General features: G+C 42.5%; 1 protein-coding gene across 3 annotated transcripts in view; it reads right to left on the reverse strand.

Annotated features, from left to right (window-relative positions):
* Positions 1–22,040, reverse strand: part of SEPHS1 (selenophosphate synthetase 1) — a 79,414-nt gene that overhangs the window by 9,480 nt on the left and 47,894 nt on the right. For all 3 annotated transcript variants that reach the window (XM_044280094.1, XM_044280093.1, XM_044280095.1), the window contains exon 7: positions 17,219–17,318. In XM_044280094.1, the coding sequence (XP_044136029.1) occupies positions 17,219–17,318 (100 nt within the window). The remainder of the gene's footprint in view (positions 1–17,218; positions 17,319–22,040) is intronic.

Genomic DNA, 22,040 nt, shown 5'->3' on the forward strand with positions numbered 1-22,040 from the left:
TTCCACCCCCCCCTCCCATCGCAATAGCGATGGATTTATCATAAGAGACAATTGCAAAGATATGTGAAAATGTCTAGAACATCCAATCTTGTGTGAGTTAACATTGTACCTAAATGCAATAAAAATAAAGTGATGCAATTTTATGTTGGGCGAGTCATTTGTTGTTTTGTTTTGTATGTATCTTGTACCATGGGTCTGATGGGTCTAATTTGGCATACCATTCAGTGTATATAAATGGGCGTATAGTCTCCACTATTTCTGAGTAAAGAAGGCTGTTATAAATGCTCTCCATAAAAAATAAAAAATAAAATAAAAAGAGTTTGTTAATGTCGATCTACGATGTTGTGTCTCAATATGTTCTAGCATCAAACATTTTGACGTTTGCTTAATAACCTCTTTCAGTGGCGGTATATCTGGTTTAAGCCAGTAGGTTAGGAGACACCTTTTAGCTACTAAGCTGATTAAATGAAGTGCTTTATCTAGTTTAGTATTATCTCTTCCCATGTGAAATAGGAGGATTTCTGGGTTCATTGGAATTTTCATGTGGTATTTTGTCTCTATCAATGACAGGAAGGATTGCCAAAAAGATTCTACCCTGGGCATGATCAGAGTTCATGGGTGAGCTCTGTGTTGGATGTTTGGCATTTGGGGGCAATGCGTTATTCTGTCCTCCAGTTATCTTGTCAGGATCCCATGGGCAATGAGAACCATATATAGCCCTATGTCCCTAAAAAAGCATGAAAAAATCCCTAAAACGCATGTTTCACTGCCAGGACATGGAGCAGTTCATCAGGGGAGATGAAAGAAAATCAAGCACATCGATCCCTGGATGAAATGATCAATCTTACAGACCAGAAATGACACGGTCAGTCAGCTAGTCTTGAGGTACGCCGAGATAGTCGGATCCTCCGTGGGCTACCTCATAGATAAGAGGTAAAGGAATAATGCAGTATATGGATAAATATGCCTGCACGTGGGGCGTCCCAGTGAAACATGCGTGTAGGGATTTTTTTCATGCATTTTTAGGGACATATAGAATTCCAGATTGAGGGACAGGTTCCAGACGGGGTCGTCCTTATAAGGACGAGTGCCCTGTGGTCAGGCTGCTACCATACCTTTAGTATCAGGACGGACTGGCTAGACAGCTATAGGGACACACATGTGTATTATTGCCAGCCTTTTTTGTTTTTCCCTGATGTTTATCCGGATATCCATACAGGATGAGCAACTATCAACACATCGTGTGGTGTAGCATCTGATGACCGTCCCTGGGTACCGATAGGACACGCTGGTAACTCAGTGCCGCCGTGCACTCTCAATTATTGTACTTAGTTTTGGGATAATCATTTGCATTATTGATTAGTGGTTATTAACCGTGTATCCCAATGTTCGTTTTCGCACACTATATTTAGGATTTTTTTATCTGCATATTGAATTAAATGTTATGTTTTAGGATTATCCTTTCTGATTTACGCATTTATTCCAGGCAATCCAGAGTGCAGACATACCTCAGATCTGACCTCTCACTTCCCTTTTGATTATTGGAGGAAAATAAGAAAACAAATATTTTGAACTAATGGTGGTCTGTGGATGGCACTGTTATGGGGGCATCTGTGGATGGCACTGTTATGGGGGCATCTGTGGATGGCACTGTTATGGGGGCATCTGTAGATTGCACTGTTATGGGGGCATCTGCGGATGACACATATACAGCATCTTATCTTATGTGTCATCCACAGATCCCCCCCCCCCCCCCCCCCATAACAGTGTCCCTGTGTAGTGAATGGGGGCTGGCAACTGTTTCTGTAATGGCAGCGGGGTCCGGTGTCTGCTTCATTCATAAAGTGGGCGGAGCAGGCGCGTGTTGTAGTGAGCTAGGCTACGAGCGCCCACCCGGCCTCCTGACTGCCAAGAAGTTAGTAGTACAGCGCTAGATTTAAGATGATTGGAATACTTTAACAATACCCACAAGTTAGATATGATTACCGTATACTACAGTGAGCGGGGCCCGGTGTAGTAGAATACAGTGACTGCACCGGGCCCCGCTGCCATTACAGAAACAGATGCTGGCCCCCAGCCCCTCCTCCCTCTCAGCCTATTCACCGGACGGTCGCAGTATTCGCCCCATAAGACGCACTGCTATTTTCCCCCCCAATTTTGCGAAAAATACGGTACTTCTCTACTGTAAGAATAAAGGCCAATGCATGCAGTGCGTCACATTACCGCAAAACGAACACGTTAAGTGATTATGAAGAAGCATGCTTTTCATATGCTTCACTATATGGCACGCAACGCACAGTTCCTTGCGGCAATACTTATACTTTCCATTGTGTTGTGTTCCGCTGTTACAAGGAACGCAACGCCCATGGTTACCCTAGCCTCTTACTGATAACTGATTAAGTAAATATGTTTTTTGAAGGACTAAAAACACTTGTATAAGTGAAGGGGAAGGATAGTCAATAGTTCAAGACTAAAACTGTAAACCATTTGAAAAACTGCGGTCATTCAGCTAAGGCTATAAAAACTTGTAAACTCAGATTGTTAGCTTAAACTTTAAAGGATAACTGTCACACTTAGACCCTAATTTCGATTTTCATATATGTAGTTACTAATAACATGATATTCCAGAATCAGTTACTATTAGACTGACTTACCCCATATTTAATAAGATTCAGCCCTTAGCAACCAGTCTGCATAAAACTGCAATTTCCCTATTCAGTTAAGATGGCCACCACTGCCCTCACCCTGAGGCTAATCCCGCCTGCCCTCACTAGCCAGTAACAATAGCCCCCCAAAAGTGTCAGTAACCAGAGCCCTCCCCCTAAAGGGTTAACATGTGGCAAAGGGGTCCTCTTGCCACATGTTGCTTTCATTTATACACTGAGCAGATGGCAGATCTCCCTTCCCTGGTCTGCGCTGCTTCAACTCTGCATTCTCCAGCTCTGCTGAGTGAGGGAGCGTCTGCCAAGCGCAGGGACAGGGAGACGTGCACACAGCCCAGGCACTGTTATCATCTGCTGGGGAGGACCTGGCTTTAATCATTTACTTACAGTCCCTGGCTGTCAGTAATCTGACCTTGCACGCAGCGTACGGACCATGCCTAGCAACCCTATTTTAAGCACAAGTAAAAGTAGGGCAGTACAGGGAACAAAAATGTGGAATTAAGGGGTAATTGAGTACACAGTGAAAAGTTGAAATAGGGCCACCAAGGAGATATTAACCAGTACAGGACCGCCGCACACAGGATTGCGTCCTGGCGGAAGCCCTGTAATTCCTCCTGGATGCGCCCTCTCGCGAGATTTCCTGTGAACGCGTGCACACAGTCGCGCGCGTTCACAGGATCGGCAGGTAAATGAGTGCATCTACAGCCTGCCAGCGGCGATCGTTCACTGGCAGGCTGTAGATACGATTTTTTTAACGCCTAAAAGGTAAATTAGATGCTGTTTTCCGCATTTGGTGGTCCCTTTTGCTTGGATCGACCACCAGAGGACACAGGCAGCTCTGTAAAGTAGCACCAAGCACCACTACACTACACCCCGCCCCCTGTCACTTATTAACCCCTTATTACTCCCTGATCACCCCCCTGTAAGGCTCCATTCAGACGTCCGTATGTGTTTTGCGGATCCGCGAATCCATGGATCCGCAAAACACGGACACCGGCAATGTGCTTTCCGCATTTTGCGGATCCGCACATTGCCAGAACTATATAGGAAATGCCTTTTCTTGTCCGCAATTGCGGACAAGAATAGGACATGTTCTATAGGCTCTACAAAAAACGCAGTGTTCGCCCGATCAGGCCTGATCTTGTGCGCACACTTGCGTTCCGTCCGCCCCACCGCAGTGACCGATTTTTTTTCTTTCTGATCACTGCAAAAACACCGTAAAATCGCTGCAGCGCTATAAAAAGATCACTTTTAGGGGCATGGCGAGTTAATTATTTTTTTTTGGGCACAAGTTAGCGGAAATTATTATTATTTTTTTTTTACAAGTCTCATATTCCACTAACTTGTGACAGAAAATAAAATCTTACATGAACTCACCATACCCCTCACGGAATCCAAATGAGTAAAAATTTTTAGACATTTATATTCCAGACTTCTTCTCACGCTTTAGGGCCCCTAAAATGCCAGGGCAGTATAAATACCCCACATGTGACCCCATTTCGGAAAGAAGACACCCCAAAGTATTCGCTGAGGGGCATATTGAGTCCATGAAAGATTGAATTTTTTTTTTACACAAGTTAGCGAAAAGAGACTTTGTGAAAAAAAAAATATATATATTTCCGCTAACTTGTGCCAAAAAAAAAAAAAAAAAAAAAAAAAAAATATGAACTCGCCATGCCCCTCACGGAATACCTTGGGGTGTCTTCTTTCCAAAATGGGGTCACATGTGGGGTATTTATACTGCCCTGGCATTTTAGGGGCCCTAAAGCGTGAGAAGAAGTCTGGAATCCAAATGTCTAAAAATGCCCTCCTAAAAGGAAATTGGGCCCCTTTGCGCATCTTGGCTGCAAAAAAGTGTCACACACATGTGGTATCGCCGTACTCAGGAGAAGTTGGGTAATGTGTTTTGGGGTGTCTTTTTACATATAACCATACTGTGTGAGAGAAATATCTCTATAATGACAACTTTGTATAAAAAAAATAAAAAAAAAGGGAAAAGTTGACTTTTAGAGAGATATTTCTCTCACCCAGCATGGGTATATGTAAAAATACACCCCAAAACACATTGCCCTACTTCTCCTGAGTACGGCGATACCACATGTGTGACACTTTTTTGCAGCCAAGATGCGCAAAGGGGCCCAATTTCCAATGAGCACTTTCAGGATTTCACAGGGCATTTTTACGAATTTGGATTCCAAACTACTTCTCACGCTTTAGGGCCCCTAGAATGCCAGGGCAGTATAAATACCCCACAAGCGACCCCATTTGGGAAAGAAGACACCCAAGGTATTCCGTGAGGGGTATGGTCAGTTCATGTAACATTTTATTTTTTGTCACAAGTTAGTGGAATATGAGACTTTGTAAAAAAAAAAAAAAAAAAAAAATCATCATTTTCCGCTAACTTGTGACAAAAAATAAAAACTTCCATGAACTCACTATGCCCATCAGCGAATACCTTAGGGAGTCTACTTTCCGAAATGGTGTCATTTGTGGGGTGTTTCTACTGTCTGGGCATTGTCGAACCTCAGGAAACATGACAGGTGCTCAGAAAGTCAGAGCTGCTTCAAAATGCGGAAATTCACATTTTTGCACCATAGTTTGTAAACGCTATAACTTTTACCCAAACCAATAAATATACACTTATTGCATTTTTTTTATTTTATCAAAGACATGTAGAACAATAAATTTAGAGAAAAAATTATATAGAAATGTAGTTTTAATTGAAAAATTTTACAACCGAAAGTGAAAAATTATGTTTTTTTGCAAAAATTTCGATTAATATAAAAAAAGTAAAAATGTCAGCATCAATGAAATACCACCAAATGAAAGCTCTATTAGTGAAAAGAAAAGGAGGTCAAATTCATTTGGGTGGTAAGTTGTATGACCGAGCAATAAACCGTGAAAGTAGTGTAGTGCAGAATAGTAAAAAGTGGTCTGGTCATTAAGGGGGTTTAAGCTAGGGGGGCTGAAGTGGTTAATCACCACAATCCAATACTCCCCCAAAAAATAAAAAATACGACCGTTATACTTTAAACATGACTATCGGATTCTGCTAGGGAAATCATGTTTTAAAATAAATGCCCCTTCCCAGATCCTCCCACTGCCCTATCTTCAGCAGAAGATCAGCACACAAAGGAGAAGGCAGCAGCTTCCTAGCCAGTAGTTCTGTGGTAATGACATGTATGTTGCCTTTCTTTCCTTCAAGGAATGTATAAAAACATTTGCATATTAAATACATAGGAGTCGGAGTTGGGGAGTCGTAGTCGGAAGTACCATCTAACGACTCCACAGCCCTGGTCTAGACTGCCAAATAAATGATCAAAAGGCTTTTAGAAGTATTTGAATATCTGCATGTTTCAATAAGATTGGTAGGATTTGCATGGGATATAGTAGTTTACTAAAGTCCGTCATTTTCAGTAGGGGACATCTTCCCAGGAACGAGACAGGCAGGCCAGACCAGGATTTAAGTTCTGAAAGTATCTTTTTCAACAATGAAGGATAGTTTAGAGTATACAGGGACTCTGGAGTCTTTCCTATTTTGATTCCTAAATATTTAACACTGTGGGTCGCATTGGCGATCGGTATGTCTTTAATTTTTGTCTTATGAAATGACTGAGACTTTGATAAGTCTAGTAGTTCGCACTTAGATATGTTTACTTTAAAACCTGACATTGATCCAAACCGAGAGAGGCGCTCACACAGAGCCGGGAGGTCTCTATGAGGGTGTTCTAGAAACAACAATAGATCATCAGCAAATAAAGCGTGTTTGAGTACCTGTTTGCCAATGGCAATACCTTCAATAAATTTGGATAAAGTTATTGCTTTAGAAAGTGGTTCTAGGGCTAGATTAAAAATAGTAATGGCATGAGGGGACATCCTTGCCTAATGCCTTTCTGCAAATTAAACACCTGTGAAGGGTGTCCAGGTGTGGAGATCCTAGTCAAACAAGAGCTGTATAGGGATGTGATGCATGTTCTAAATTGGCCTTTAAATCCCATGGTGTCCAATACCTCGTCCAGCCATCCCCAGGTCACGTCATCAAATGCATTTTTTTTTTTTGCATCAATTGCAAGGAGAGCTGGGAATGAGTGGAGGAGGGGACGTAGCTTAATCTTATCCAACACCGCCAAGTACTTCGCGTATGTTATAAACCGCTGCCTTGCCTTGTATAAAGCCAACTTGATGAGGGGTAATAAGCTTAGATAGGAAAGTCGATAATCTGTCTGCTAGTATCTTTGAGAGGCATTTGAGATCGTTGTCAATAAGGGAGATTGGGCGGTAAGATGATGCTAACATGCTGTCTACCTGGTTTTGGGAGTACTCTGATATATGCTGTGTTCACGTCTGGCTGACCTTGCAATAATTGGTTGTATAGAGATGTAAGGATTGTGGAAATTGTTGGAGCTAATATTTCCCTAACCTCACCACAGTGTTTATCCCAGCCCTAACTCATCTCTTCAACCTATCACTAACCTCTGGTGTCTTCCCCTCTGGTTTTAAACATGCTACCATTACACCCATCCTCAAAAAGCCTTCACTTGACCCATCTTTGTCCAGTTATCGCCCCATGTCGCTTCTTCCATATGCCTCAAAGCTACTTGAGCAACATGTCCATTCTGAACTGTCCTCTCATCTCTCCTCCTGCTCCCTAGTTGACCGGCTACAATCTGGCTTCCGACCCCACCACTCAACTGAGACTGCCCTCACCAAAGTCACCAATGACCTACTAACAGCCAAAACCAATAAACATTCCTCTGTCCTCCTCCTCCTTGACCTGTCCTCTGCCTTTGACACTGTCGACCACTCCCTTCTGTTACAAACTCTCATCTCTTGGCATCACTGACCTGGCCCTCTCCTGGATCACATCATATCTCACAGACCGGACATTTAGTGTGTTCCACTCTCACACCACCTCCTCGTCACATTCCATCTCTGTTGGTGTCCCGCAAGGCTCTGTTCTAGGACCCCTGCTCTTCTCCATCTACACTTTTGGCCTGGGACAGCTCATAGAGTCCCATGGCTTTCAGCATCACTTTTATGCTGACGACACACAAATCTACCTCTCTGGTCCAGACATCACAACCTTACTAGCCAAAACTTAACATGGATAAAACTGAATTCATCTCTCCCCCATCTTGCTCAACCCCCATCTATCATGATCAATGGCTGCACACTCTCCCCGGTCACCCAAGTCCACTTCCTTGGAGGGAACTTGGATTCTGCCCTCTTCCGACCACCTATCCAAAGCCTTTTCCACCACCTGCCGCCTCCAACTCAAAAACATCTCCTGCATCCGCGCTCTCCTCAACTTTCAGTTTGCTAAAAATGCTTGTACATGCCCTCATCTCCCGTCTAGACTACTGCAACATCCTCCTCTGTGGCCTTCCATCTAGGACTCTCGCACCCCTCCAATCTATCCTCCGCTCTGCTGCTCGACTAATCCACCTCTCACCCTGTTACTCCTCTGCCAATCCCTTCACTGGCTCCCCATTGCCCAGTGAATTTAGTTCAAAATACTAACAAATACATACAAGGCTGTCCACAACCTGTCTCCTCCCTACATCTCTGAGAAACTTTCCTGATACATCCCCACACGCAATCTCCGATCCTCACAAGACCTCCTTCTCTCCTCTTATCACCTCTTCCCACTATCGCATCCAAGATTTCTGCCGTTCATTCCCCACACTCTGGAACTCGCTACCCCAACATATCAGACTCTCACCTACAGTGGAATCCTTCAAAAGAAATCTGAAAACCCACCTCTTCAGATAAGCCTACAAACAGTGACCCTGCTGCCTCTATACCGCCATGACCAACTTTACCCTCACCTACTGTGTCCTTCTCCCATACCATGTAGATTGTAAGGCTACTTTCACACTAGCGACACGGACCTCTGGCAAGCTGTTCTGTTGGGCGAACAACCTGTCGGATCCGTCCTGCCGCTAGTGACCGTGTGCCTCCGGACTGCCGCTCCGTCCCCATTGACTATAATGAGGGTGGGGGCGGACTTACGGCGAGGCACAGTAGCGCACAGCCAGGGGCTGCCGGAATAAAACTACGACATGTCCGACATTTATTCCGGCAGCCTCTCGCCGTGCGCTGCCATGCCTTGCTGGAACTCCGCCCCGCCCCCATTATAGTCAATGGGGATGGAGCGGCAGGACGGATCCGACAGGCTGTTCACCCGACGGAACAGCCTGCCGGAGGACTATGCCGCTAGTGTGAAAGTAGCCTAAGGGTACTTTCATACTAACATTATTCTTTTCCAGCATTGAGTTCCCTCCTAGGGGCTCAATACTGGAAAATAACTGATCAGTTTTATCCTAATGCATTCTGAATGGAGAGCAATCCGTTCAGGATGTCTTCAGTTCAGTCTTTTTGATTTTTCAGGACGGAGATAATACCGCAGAAATCTTGCGGTTTTATCTCCGTCCAAAATTCCCGAACACTTGCCGTTCATTGACCTGCATTGATGCCAGATCCGGCATTGTGGTCTGCGCATGCTAAGACCGCAAAAAATAATGACACCGGAGAGACACCATCAGTTTGCATACATTTTGACGAAACTGCCTGCCGAAATCCTCTGGCGCAAGTGTGAAAACACCCTAAGCCCTCACGGGCAGGGCTCTCCTTCCGTACCAGTTTGTAACTCATCTTGTTCATGCTTAGTGCAATTGTCTGTATTATGTATGTATACCCCTTTTCATATTTACAGCGCTATGAAATGAATGGCGCTATATTATTATTAATAGAGCATGTTGTTTGCGGACGCGACAATACCAAATGTGGCAACTGGTTGCTTGTTTCAGTTTTACATAATAAAGCATTTTAGAAAAAAAATATTTTTTAGTGTCTCCATATTCTGAAAGCCATAGGTTTTTTTTTTGTTTTTTTTAGCAATTGTCTTAGGTAGGGGCTCATTTTTTGTGGAATGAGATGACGGTTAGATTGGTACAATTTTTTTTTTTTTAGCACAGTTTGATTTTTTTTTTTTACAGTGTTCATCTGAGGGGTTAGTCATGTGATATTTTTATAGAGCCGGTCGATACAGACGCGGCAATACCTAATATGTCTACTTTTCTTTTTTCCCCTTTTTTTATTTATTTTTCTTCACTTTATTTTGGAAAAAGGATGTTTTTTTTTTACTTAAAACTTAATTTTTTTAGTAAAACTATTTTTTGTAACTTTTTTCTCTTCATTTTTTTGGGCCCACTCTGGGGCTTCAACTTTTGGGGGTCTGCTCCCCTTTACCATGCATCACAATACTTCTGTATTGTAATGCATTGGCTGTAAGTGTATTACAGACTGTAATACACTTCAGCCTACTTCCTGTGAGATACAGGGGGCTGGATCTCACAGGCCGTCACAGAAGGCAGCCACGATGCCTAAGGCAGGCACCGGGCTGCCTTCCCTGCCATCGGGTTCCTGTCACAGCAGCGCGGGGACCCGATGGCCACTCCGCAGGATCCCGCATGTGTCCCGCGGTCAGCTCTGCGGCAGTGCGAGGGTTAATGCGTCAGCATCTGTGTTTTTACCGATGCATACAGCAGGGGTCTGGCTATCAGTGACTGCCGGACCTCTGCTGCTGATCGGGCGAGCGCAGCTCCTGCACATGCCCGAGCAGCCTGCCGTACATGTAGGGCGCTGGTCCTTATGGAGTGCAGTGTCTTTATCATATCACGTAACTAGAATAAAGTCAGCTATAGGGATGAGCGAATCAGCTTCGGATGAAACATCCGAAGTCGATTTGAGTAAAACCTTGTTAGAATACTGTATAGAGCGGGAGCTCCATACATTATTAGAATGTATTGGCTCCGATGAGCCAAATTTATTACTTTGCGAAGTCTTGCGAGATTTAGGGTAATAACTTCAAAAATTCATTTCTACTGTAAAAAACCTTTTACCGAACTCATGTTCAGTTCTAAGTGGCTCCCGCTCCGTACAGTATTCTAACAAAGTTTTAAGTTGATTCGCTTATCCCTAGTCAGCTATTTAAAATGATTGTTATACATAAATTAGAAAATCACTTAGGGGGCCATTTACCTGAAATACGCCCACGTCTCCCCACTAACACCAGGTCTAAAATTGTGGGCGTGGGCAGGGAAGGGGATGGGCCGGCAGGTTTGTCTCATTTACCATTTTGTACAGCTGTTTCAGGCATAGAAAAAAAGTCTAAATGTAAGACAACTTGGAAGCTGTCTTACATTTAGAACAGATGGAAGATCCGACGAAGTTATGAAGAGCCCGGTCACTTTACATATCTCTGGCGCATCCACCGCCAGCTTAGGAGTTTATTAAGACTGGCGTCTAAATGTGCCCCTTAATATTTAAACCATTATACTGAAAGTGTAACTGTCTTTTTTTTTTATTTGCTAGTTTATTTGAGCTAGGCATGTATACCTAAGTTAGTCTGTCTATGATTGTCAAAAGATCTGTAATTACCTTTTAACAGCTTTCATTAATGTCCTCTGTCCCTTTCCACTGCTCCCTTAAAACACCGTTACTAGGGCTTGTCTGTCTCCGGCTAAGAAGACCAGAAGAAGGAAGGGGCGGTCCTTCACACTGCATGCCTGCATTAGGCTTCAGAGTGAGGAGGCGTGTCTCTCAATAATCCAATTTGATTGGCTGGCAGGGAGCTGCTGGCTACAGCAAGTGTGTATGTGAAGTGAGGGAAAGCAGTTTTGGCCTCAGAACAGGCAGAGGAGCCATCTTGAGAAGGTCCTCATATTGGAAAAAACTCAAGGAAAACAGTGGTATGTGAAGAAACTAAAGATTGCATTATGGATAATGCTGCTGCAGCAGCACCATATGCTAAAATAGATTTTTTGATGACAACACTCTTCCGGACACATGACGTACTGGTACGTCATGTGTATTTCCGATCACGGCCACCCGGTGAGCGGAACAAGGTGCCTGCTCAAATCATTGAGCAGGCACCTTGACTAAATACGCGGGTGGGGGGGGGGGGGGGGGTCATTCACTTGAACAGTACTATGATGGCATAGGCCAGGGGTGGCGAACCTATGACACGGGTGCCAAAGGTGGCACTCAGAGCCCTCTCTGTTGGCACCCATACCCTGTAAAAAGTCTATGGTGTACCAATATGCCTTAGGCCCCTTGCAGACGAGCGTGTCCGGATGCGTCCCGATGCATTGCGGCAAACCCGCGCGAGTAGGAACGCAATTGCAGTCAGTTTTGACTGCGATTGCGTTCCGATGTTCAGTTTTTATTGCACGGGTGCAATGTGTTTTGCACGTGCATGATAAAAAAACTGACTGTGGTACCCAGACCCGTACCTCTTCACAGAAGTTCGGGTTTGGGTAAGTTGTAGTGTAGATTGTATTATTTCCCCTTATAACATGATTATAAGGGAAAATAAAATCATTCTGAATACAGAATGCATAGTACAATAGGGCTGGAGGGGTTAAAAAAATATAAAATTTAACTCACCTTAATCCACTTGTTCGCAGCCGGCATCTCTTCTGTCTTGTTCTGTGAGGAATAGGACCTTTGATGACGTCACTACGCTCATCACATGGTCCGTCACATGATCCATCACTATGGTGATGGATCATGTGACTGACCATGTGATGAACGTAGTGACGTCAAAGGTTCTATTCTTCACAAAAGAAGACAGAAGAGATGCCGGCTGCGCGAACAAGGTGATTAAGGAGATCGCAGAAAACCGCAGGTCAATTCAGACTTACGGTTTGCTGCGTTTCCAGTCCATTCGGACCTCCGGTGACCCGATGAACTGGAAAAAGACTGATCGGTGGTGTGATTACACACCACCAATCACAGTACAAACATTTGGAGAGGCGATGCTGATGCCTGCTGTCCAGGGTGCTGATTGGTGCAGGGAGAAAGGCGCGAGATTCAAACTTCCAGCGCTCCTCTCTCCCCTCCTCTTCCTGTTCAGCACCTGCACCCTGCAGCACCGTCCTCACCAGGCTCCTGCGATCCCCCCCATAGGCACCCATCACCCTCCAGGTAGGTTAGGGTCAGTGAGGGAGAGGCACTGTTAGGCAGGGATAGAAGGGAAAAGTTAGTTAGGAAAAAAATAAAAAAATAAAAATAAAATCACATTTTTTCAGCTTTGAGACCCTAGACCCCCCCTGCCACTTGCCCATCTGTATAAGATACGGCCGGTCATCGATCACTTCAGGGCCAAATTTGCGCAGGCCTACGTACCTGGAAAGGAGGTCGCCGTTGACGAGTCTCTCGTTGCGTTCAAGGGGAGACTCAGTTTCCGCCAATACATTCCCACTAAGCGGGCGAGGTATGGCGTAAAAATGTACAAAATTTGTGAGAGTATCTCAGGGTACACTTACAAATTTTGTGTGTACAAGGGGCGAGATTCCCGTATTGAACCCCCAGAAGGTCCCCCCACTCTGGGTGTTAGCGGGAAACTCGTGTGGGACCTTATATACCCACTGCTAGATAAGGGTTACCACTTGTACGTGGATAACTTTTATACTAGCATTCCCTTGTTCAGGTCCCTTGCCGCCAGATCGTTCGCTTGTGGGATCGGGCGGAAATATCAACGCGGCCTCCCTACCTACCCCCTCCAGGTACCTATCCCCAGGGGTGAGACCCGTGCCCTTACCAGTGAAAACCTGTTGCTGGTCAGGTATAAGGACAAGAGGGATGTCCTTATACTGTCCACAATCCACGGTAACAGCACCACCACCGTCTCTGTGCGAGGTACCACGGCCCCGGTCCTCAAGCCCGATTATATCGTCGACTACAATTGGTATATGGGAAGAGTTGATCTCTCTGATCAAGTCCTCAAGCCATATAACGGCAAAATTTGCGGTCTACTTGGTGCAGGTTGCCATGTACAACTCTTTTGTACTATCCCGAAGCGCTGGCAGCACAGGGACATTCCTCCAATTCTATGAGGCAGTCCTCAAGGACCTGATCTTTTTGGACCGGGAAAGAGCAGGCCGGAGTACCTCGGGAACTGGAGGCACCCGGATCGTCCCTGGGGTGTGTCACAGGAGGGGGATACGGAAGGACACCACCACTCAGTGCGACACGTGCCCCGACCATCCGGGCCTCTGCGTTATCGATTGCTTCAGGGAGTATCACACTTCCATGGAGTACTACATTTTTATAATCCCCAACAGTCCCCTAGAGAACATAAAAAACTATGGCTCTCAGACTTTGGATACACGGAAATAATTTTTTTCCCCAAAAAAATATTAGTTTTAATGCAGGCATCCTCAAACTGCAGCCCTCCAGATGTTGTAAAACTATAACTCCCAGCATGCCCAGACAACCTACAGCCATCAGCAGGGCATGGTGGGAATTGTAGTTTTACAACATCTGGAGGGCCGCAGATTGAGGATGCCTTCTTAGGGTCTCCAAAGTCTGAGAGCCATACATATTGGGCATCGCCGCGTCCGCAAAAATCTTCTCTATAAAAATAACATTTAACCCAACCCCCCCGGATGAACAGCATAAAAAAAATAAAAAAAGCCATTTTTTGTCATATAACATCACAAAAAGTGTAATAGTGTAATAATAAAAAAAACACTGTAGCTCCCAGGCTATGGAGATACAAAAATATTTTTTTTTGGGTTCCTAAAATGATACGTGTAAAATCTAAATACATTTTAAAATGTTGACATATTAGGTATCGCTGCGTCCGTAAGAATCTGCCCTATAAAAATAACATTTGACTAAACCCCTCGGATGAACAGCGTTAAAAATATAAAATAAAAACTGTGCCAAAACACCAATTTTTTTTGACAAAACTAAATATTTATTGCCCTGATTCTGTAGTTTGCAGAAACACCCCATATGTGGTCGTAAATGGCTATATAGCCACACGGCAGGGCATAGAACGAAGGGAACTCCATATGGTTTTTGGAAGGCAGATTTTGATGGACTGGTTTATTTACACCATGTCCCATTAGAAGCTCCCCTGATGTAGCCTAGACTAGAAACTCCCAAAAAGTGACCCCATCTAAGAAACTACACCCCTCAAGGTATTCAAAAGTTACTTTACAAACTTTGTTAACCCTTTAGGTGTTCCACAAAACTAAATAGCGAATGTAGAAACTATTTTAGAATTTAAATTTTTTGTTACCTTGCCTCAAAAAAGTGTAATATAGAGCAACCAAAAATCATATGTACCCTAAAATAGTCCCAAAACAACAACAACCACCTTATCCCGTAGTTTCCTAGATGGGGTCACTTTTATGGAGTTTCTACTCTAGGGATGCATCAGGGGGCTTGAAAGGGTACATGGTTTTTGGAAGGCAGATTTTGCTGGACTGGTTTATTTACACCATTTTGCGTTCCCCTTCTTCTATGTCCTGCCGTTTAGCCAAATAGTAGTTTACGACCACATATGGGGTGTTTCTGCAAACTACAGAATCAGGGCAACCCATATTGAGTTTTACTGGAAAAAATTGGTTAAAATGGAAAATTTTCCCAAAAATTTAAATTTCAAAATTGTTTCTCCATCTGCCATTAACTCTTGTGGAACACTTAAAGGGTTAACAAAGTTTGTAAACCCAGTTTTGAATACCTTAAGGGGTGTACTTTCTTAGATGGAGTCACTTTTTTGAAATTTCTATTCTAGGGGTGCAACGGGGGGGGGGGGGGGGGCTTGAAATGGGACATGGCATAAACAAAACCAGTCCTTGCAAAAACCATATGGCGTTCCCCTCCTTCTATGTCCTCCCGTTTGGCCAAACAGTAGTTTACGACCACATATGTGGTGTGTCTGCACACTACAGAATCAGGGCAACCCATATTGGGTTTTGTTTGGCAGTTAACCCTTGCTTTGTTCCTGGAAAAAATTCTTAAATTTTATGTCCATTTGCCATGAAGTCTTGTGGAAGACCTAAAGGGTTAACAAAGTTTGTAAAACCAGTTTTGAATACCTTGAGGGGTGTAGTTTCTAAAATGGGGTGGTTTCTATTACATAAGCCTCACAAAGTGACTTTAGACCTGAACTGGTCCATAAAAAGTGGGATTTGGAAAATTTCTGAAAAATTTCAAAATTTGCTTCTAAACTTCTAAGCTATGTAACATCCCCAAAAAATAAAATTACATTCCCCATATGTCTACTTCATGTTTGTATCATTTTGGGAATGATAAGTCATCACAATTTTGGGGGGTATTACTATGCATTACAGAAGTAGAGAAACTGAAACTTTGAAATTTGCAAATTTTTCCAAATTTTTGGTAATTTTGGTATTTTTCTAATGCAAAATTTTTTTCTTTTTTGACCCAATTTTAGCAGTGTCATGAAGTACAATATGTGACGAAAAAACAATCTTAGAACGGCCTGGGTAAGTAAAAGCATTTTAAAGTTATCAGCACTTACAGTGACAGTGGTCAGATTTGCAAAAAATGGCCAAATCCTTAAGGTGAAATAGGGCTGAGTCCTTAAGGAATTAAAGGCAATCTGTCACCACAATCTTGGACTATGCAGTAATACATGCATTTGTGCTGCTGCTGAGTCCGGATCACCATTTGTGATTTAGCGCACGCGGTAGTTTAATTACCCTACCTTTGTTCTTTGTTGCACTACCAAAATAATTTTGGGAAGATTTTTACATGACATATAGGGATTATTATTTTTTTTTTACTTTTATTTGGAGAAAACAGCAAATATTTTTTTCAGTTTTTTCAAACTATAGATTGTTAATTTTAAAAATATACATATATATTCCCTATTTGGGGTTGGCCTTCTTGATATAATATGCATAATCTTGCGTGAATGGAGGCAGCTATGGTGACCATTTCAGTTGACATGGGCATTACAGCATTTTCTTTTAATGATATTTTTATTTGTTAAATATATTTTTGCCACATAATATTCCCCCCAAAGTCAGTAAAAGACCTTGGAGAGACACTGACCATTTTATTTTGCACTTTTCCACTGTAATTAGGGCATCCAAATGAGCCCCATTTACAGAGGAAACAATCCTTTGGGGGGGGGGGGGGGGTGTTTATGATTATGAGGGTCTTCTTAGGCCCTGCAGATCAGCTATAATCATGTGATCGCTGGGTTCAATAGAGGAAGCTATTTATTGAAGAAAGAAGGCAGAAGTGGTAAGAAACTACTTCAGTCTCCTCTTCAGGGTCCCGGCTGACAGCTGGGGACCCGACCTGCTCCAGCTAGAATGAAGGTAGCAGGAGCTCTAATCCAGCGCCATACAGCTACACTCTGGATTAAAGCCCAGCACTAGGCACCATTAAATTATCGGGTTAAGAAAAATCCTTTCCCCACTGGCATCTGCGGTCAGGAAGAGAGTCAGGAGGTCTTCATATAGATTACATGGACATCTGGCCCCATCGAAATTACTAGGATCAGTCAGCAATAATCGAATGCTTATAGCGCCTTTACCCTGTTCACTATTTGTTATCCAGGTTTTTTTTTTAAACGCTCATGAAGTATACCAATAAAAGCTTTTTTTTTTTTTTTTCCTCCTTACTTTTTGTTAGGGTTCCCAGGTTCTCTGTGATCAGTGTAAAGAATTGCTTAGAAAAAATAAGAAAACCAACATTTGAGAAAACTTATAATACGCAGTTACCCGTTCGGTTTAACCGCGCCATGTTCATCATCGCCTCCTGATATGCCAACTCCACATCTTCTTGGGTGACGACCAGTTTTATTTTATTCCATTTTTCTGGCTGATGGTGATTCAGAAAACAAATACATAATTTGAAAATTAAAGTACAATAAGGCTACTTTCACACTTGCGTTCGGGTGTCCGCTTGTGAGCTCCGTTCGAAGGGGCTCACAAGCGGCCCCGAACGCATCCGTACTGCCCTAATGCATTCTGAGTGGATGCGGATCCGCTCAGAATGCATCAGTCTGGCAGCGTTCAGCCTCCACTCCGCTCAGCAGGCGGACACCTGAACGCTGCTTGCAGCGTTCAGGTGTCCGCCTGGCTGTGCGGATCTGTCCAGACTTACAATGTAAGTCAATGGGGACGGATCCGTTTGAAGATGACACACTATGGCTCAATCTTCAAACGGATCCGTCCCCCATTGACTTTACATTGAAAGTCTGGACGGATCCGTCTGAGGCTACTTTCACACTTAGAAAATTTTTAACAATATAATGCGGATGGATCCGTACTGAACGGAGCCACCGTCTGCATTATATGAGCGGATCCGTCTCAGACGGATCCGCTCTGAACGCAAGTGTGAAAGTAGCCTAAGACACATCCCTAATACATGTGTAGTTCACCACATTGCAGACAATATTACCCAGTGTTTCAGTTGTCATCAGCATAGAACAGCAAATAGTAGAATAGACTTTTAGGCTGGGTTCACATCTGCACTATTATCTACGTTTTTCTATTCTGTTATAGGAGCAGAAAAATGAAAGGAATGGCAGTATCATATCAGTCACAAAATGGGCACCAAAAGCATCCAGTGCGCCCTTTTGACTACAATGGGGTCAGTCAGGTTTCCATCATGGTGCGAGTCATTTTACCAGTCAAAATAGCGTAGCATGCTGCACTAACAGATGTGAACACAGCCATTCTTGTAATATAAAAATATCCCTTAATTAGTGACCAATATAAACAATCCATGATTTACATATAGTGTCAACATGATTCTATTGAAATATAATTCATATATGTACATTCATGTGTATAAATCCAATAAACTTTAAAAAAATGAGACTCAGACTATGGAGATACTAAAATTATTATTTTTTTTGGTTTAAAAAGGATATTATAGTGTAAAACCTAAATAAATTTAAAAAAAAGTACACATATTAGGCATTGCCACGTTCGTAAGAATCTGCTCTATAAAAATAACACATGACCTAACCCTTCAAATGAACACTGTATTTAAAAAAAACAGCTTTTTTTTGTCAAATTTTCAATTTTAATCCATTTATTCCATTAACAAAGCAAGGGGTTAACAGTGAAACAAAACTCTATATTTATTGCCCCGATTCTGTAGTTTTCAGAAACACCCCATATGTGGTCGTAAAATGCTGTATGGCCAAACGGCAGGGCACAGAAGGAAAGGAACGCCATATGGTTTCTGGAAGGCAGATTATGCTGGACTGGTTTATATACAACATGTCCCATTTGAAGCCCTCCCTGATGCACCCCTAGAGTAGAAACTCCATAAAAGTGACTCAATATAAGAAAATACACCCCTCAAGGTATTCAAAATTGAATTTGCAAACAAACACTTTGTTAACCCTTCCACAAGAGTTACTGGCAAATGGAGATTATATTTCAGAATTTCATTTTTTTGTAACCTTGCCTCACAAAAATGTAATATAGAGCAACCAAAAATCATATGTACCCTAAAATAGTCCCAACAAAACTGCCACCTTATCCCGTAGTTTCCAAAATGGGGTCACTTTTTGGGGAGTTTCTACCCTAGTGGTGCATCAGCGGGGCTTCAAATGGGGCATGGTATAAATAAACCAGTCCAGCAAAATCTGCCTTCGAGAAACCATATGGTGTTCCTTTTCTTTCTGCGCCCTGCGTGTGCCCGTAGAGTAGTTTACGACCACATATGGGGTGTTTCTATAAACTACAGAATCAGGGCAATAAATATTGAGTTTTGTTTGGCTGTTAACCCTTGCCATGTTACTGCAAAAAATTGAAAATTTGCCAAAAAATTGAAATTCAGAAATTTAATCTCCATTTGTGGAACACCTAAAGGGTTAACGTTTGTAAAATCAGTTTTGAATACCTTGAGGGGTATTCAAAAAGTGACTTCAGACCTGAACTGGTCCTTAAAAAGTGGGTTTTGGAAAATTTCTGAAAGATTTCAAGATTTGCTTCTAAACTTCTAACGTCCCCAAAAAATAAAATATCATTCCCAAACTCATCCAAACATGAAGTAGACATATGGGGAATGCAAATTAATAACTATTTTTGGAGGTATTACTATGTATTATAGAAGTAGAGAAATTGAAACTATTTTAGTTTTTACTCCATTTTACCAGTGTCATGAAGTACAATATGTGATAAAAAAAAATCCCAAAATGGCCTGGATAAGTAAAAGCGTTTTAAAGTTATTCACACAAAGTGACACTGGTCAGATTAGCAAAAAATGGCCTGGTCCTTAAGGTGAAAATGAGCCCGGTCCTTAAGGGGTTAATATTCGAATCAGAATGCAAAGTACCATCATATAAACCTTTATACACCCGGTGACCAATGTGAGATACCCTATTCCTTTTTATCTCACCTGTAGCTCTAATTATGTGATTTATATTTTGAGTTGCCCGTGTAATTTACTGTATATAGGTGAGACTTCCACCGATCTGAAAACCAGATTAAACAATCACCGCTCCACCATAAGAAAAAAACGTCGGGATCTACCTATCCCTAAACATTTTGTTGAGATGGATCATACAGAATACCAACTAAAATGCTGGATTATAGATCACATTCCCATGCCCAGACGGGGGGGCAATAGGAATTTATTATTAAAAAGAAGAGAATTACTGTGGATACACAGGTTAAACACCTTAAGGCCAAATGGTCTCAATGTAGATTTTAATTTAGGGGGTATGTACTTGAAGAGGTGGTTTGCCCCTGGCAGATCTTGTGTCATTTGTTATATGTCTTTCACCTGACTGTAGGTGGCGATCCTATACAAAGGTTATTATGAGATTTAACTTGATTTTGTTCTTTCTCAATTGAACATTATTAATTGTCATTATCATTATATTGCAGATGATTAATGAATATTAGAGAAAAAGGAGCTATGAAGTCTGGGTGTCGTTTTTCCACATGGAAGTGTGCTGTATTCCACGTCCGATGATATCCACATATTTGGTCTTATCTGGATTGGATTGCGTGTTGGGGTCGGATCATGTTCCGACATACTGTACATACCTGTTTCTTTTAAGAATATGTAACACTAAGGAGAACCCTTATTGAGTGGCTATGGGTGACAAGATGGGGGCGGCACTTGGTACGCGACCGATACTGAGGTGTCGGTCGGGACCATAATGCATGCCCAACATGGGATTACCATGATCCCCTAACAGAGGGTTATGGTTCTCTTATTCTTGCCTCCTGTTAGCCATCCCAAGTATAGATTCAGGAACTATGGGCAACCCGTCCAGAACCAAATATGGCGTGGCATAGAACGCTTTGAGCATGCGCACTGAAGTGGAGCTAGTGGCGTGCAGTTGATGACGTAAGGTATGATGCGGGCGCGCCGCAGCAGGACGTAACATGACGCGATTCTGTAGGGACGGATACTGGCGCCTGCGCACTTCATTCAGCTAGACGCCAAGTGTGGCCATTGTCGGGATGTGGATACAAGCGAACTCTGTGGTACGTCACCCTTATCTCTCTGGCACCTCCTTGTTTTTAATTATAGATTATTAAAGAAGATGTGAAACAGATGATTTACATTGGAGCCACTTATGTTTATATTATGAATTATATTTCTTTCCATGTATTTATTATGAATCACATTCACAATTATGTATTATTGGACTTATCCCTGTATGTTATCATTTTTTGTAACACTATTTATTGATGTATTTGTTACTTTGATATTAATTGTGAAACTTAATTGATTATAATGTTATAATTGTGTACACCTATTTATATGTGCACTCACCTTTGTGTTTTGATGCTTGAGAAAGGCTCTGGATTTTGAGCCGAAACGTCGCCTCTGTGCCACTGTGGCCCAATAAATTATCATTTTTTGTACTACTTGGAGTTGCTGTCCGTTTTCGTATATATATATATATATATATATATATATACACACACACACACACACACTTGTGTCTCAAGAAATTGAATACGCTCCTCAGAAGTTGTCAAAGTGAATTCAATCTAATCGTCAATAGAGTTCAAGTAATGATGTAACTGTCAATAAATCAAACGTTCCAGTCCAAATAAGAAAAATATCATCTATGAATCTCCACCACCACAGAACAAGTCTGTACTGGGGAGATACACAGCCGTACTTGTCCTCAAGGGAACACACAAATATTTGCATAGGTGGGTGTGACATTAGATCCCATTGCCGTGCCCACCCGCTGCAAATAAAACTTCCCCCTGAAAAGAGACGTAATTACAGGTCAAAGTCAATTGAAGAAGTTCCAATATAAATAGTCAGACTATGAAGACTGATCTAAAGCACATTCTATAGCCTGTAGGCCCCTAGTATGATTAATAGAGGTGTACAAAGATACAATATCAAAAGGAGGCCAATATCGCCTCCTGTGGTAACTCAATAGTGTTTAATAGGGTGGTTTTGTTACCAAAATTTTGATTCGGTTTCGATACCATAAAAAAGCATTGCGATACTCTATACCATGCAAGAAAAAAATAAAACCACCATAAATGCTGCGTGCATTCCGCATTTTATGGAACGTCCATCCCATAATTGAACAGTTCTATC

The sequence above is a fragment of the Bufo gargarizans genome, chromosome 2, assembly GCF_014858855.1.
Source record: "Bufo gargarizans isolate SCDJY-AF-19 chromosome 2, ASM1485885v1, whole genome shotgun sequence".
Lineage (NCBI taxonomy): Eukaryota > Metazoa > Chordata > Amphibia > Anura > Bufonidae > Bufo > Bufo gargarizans.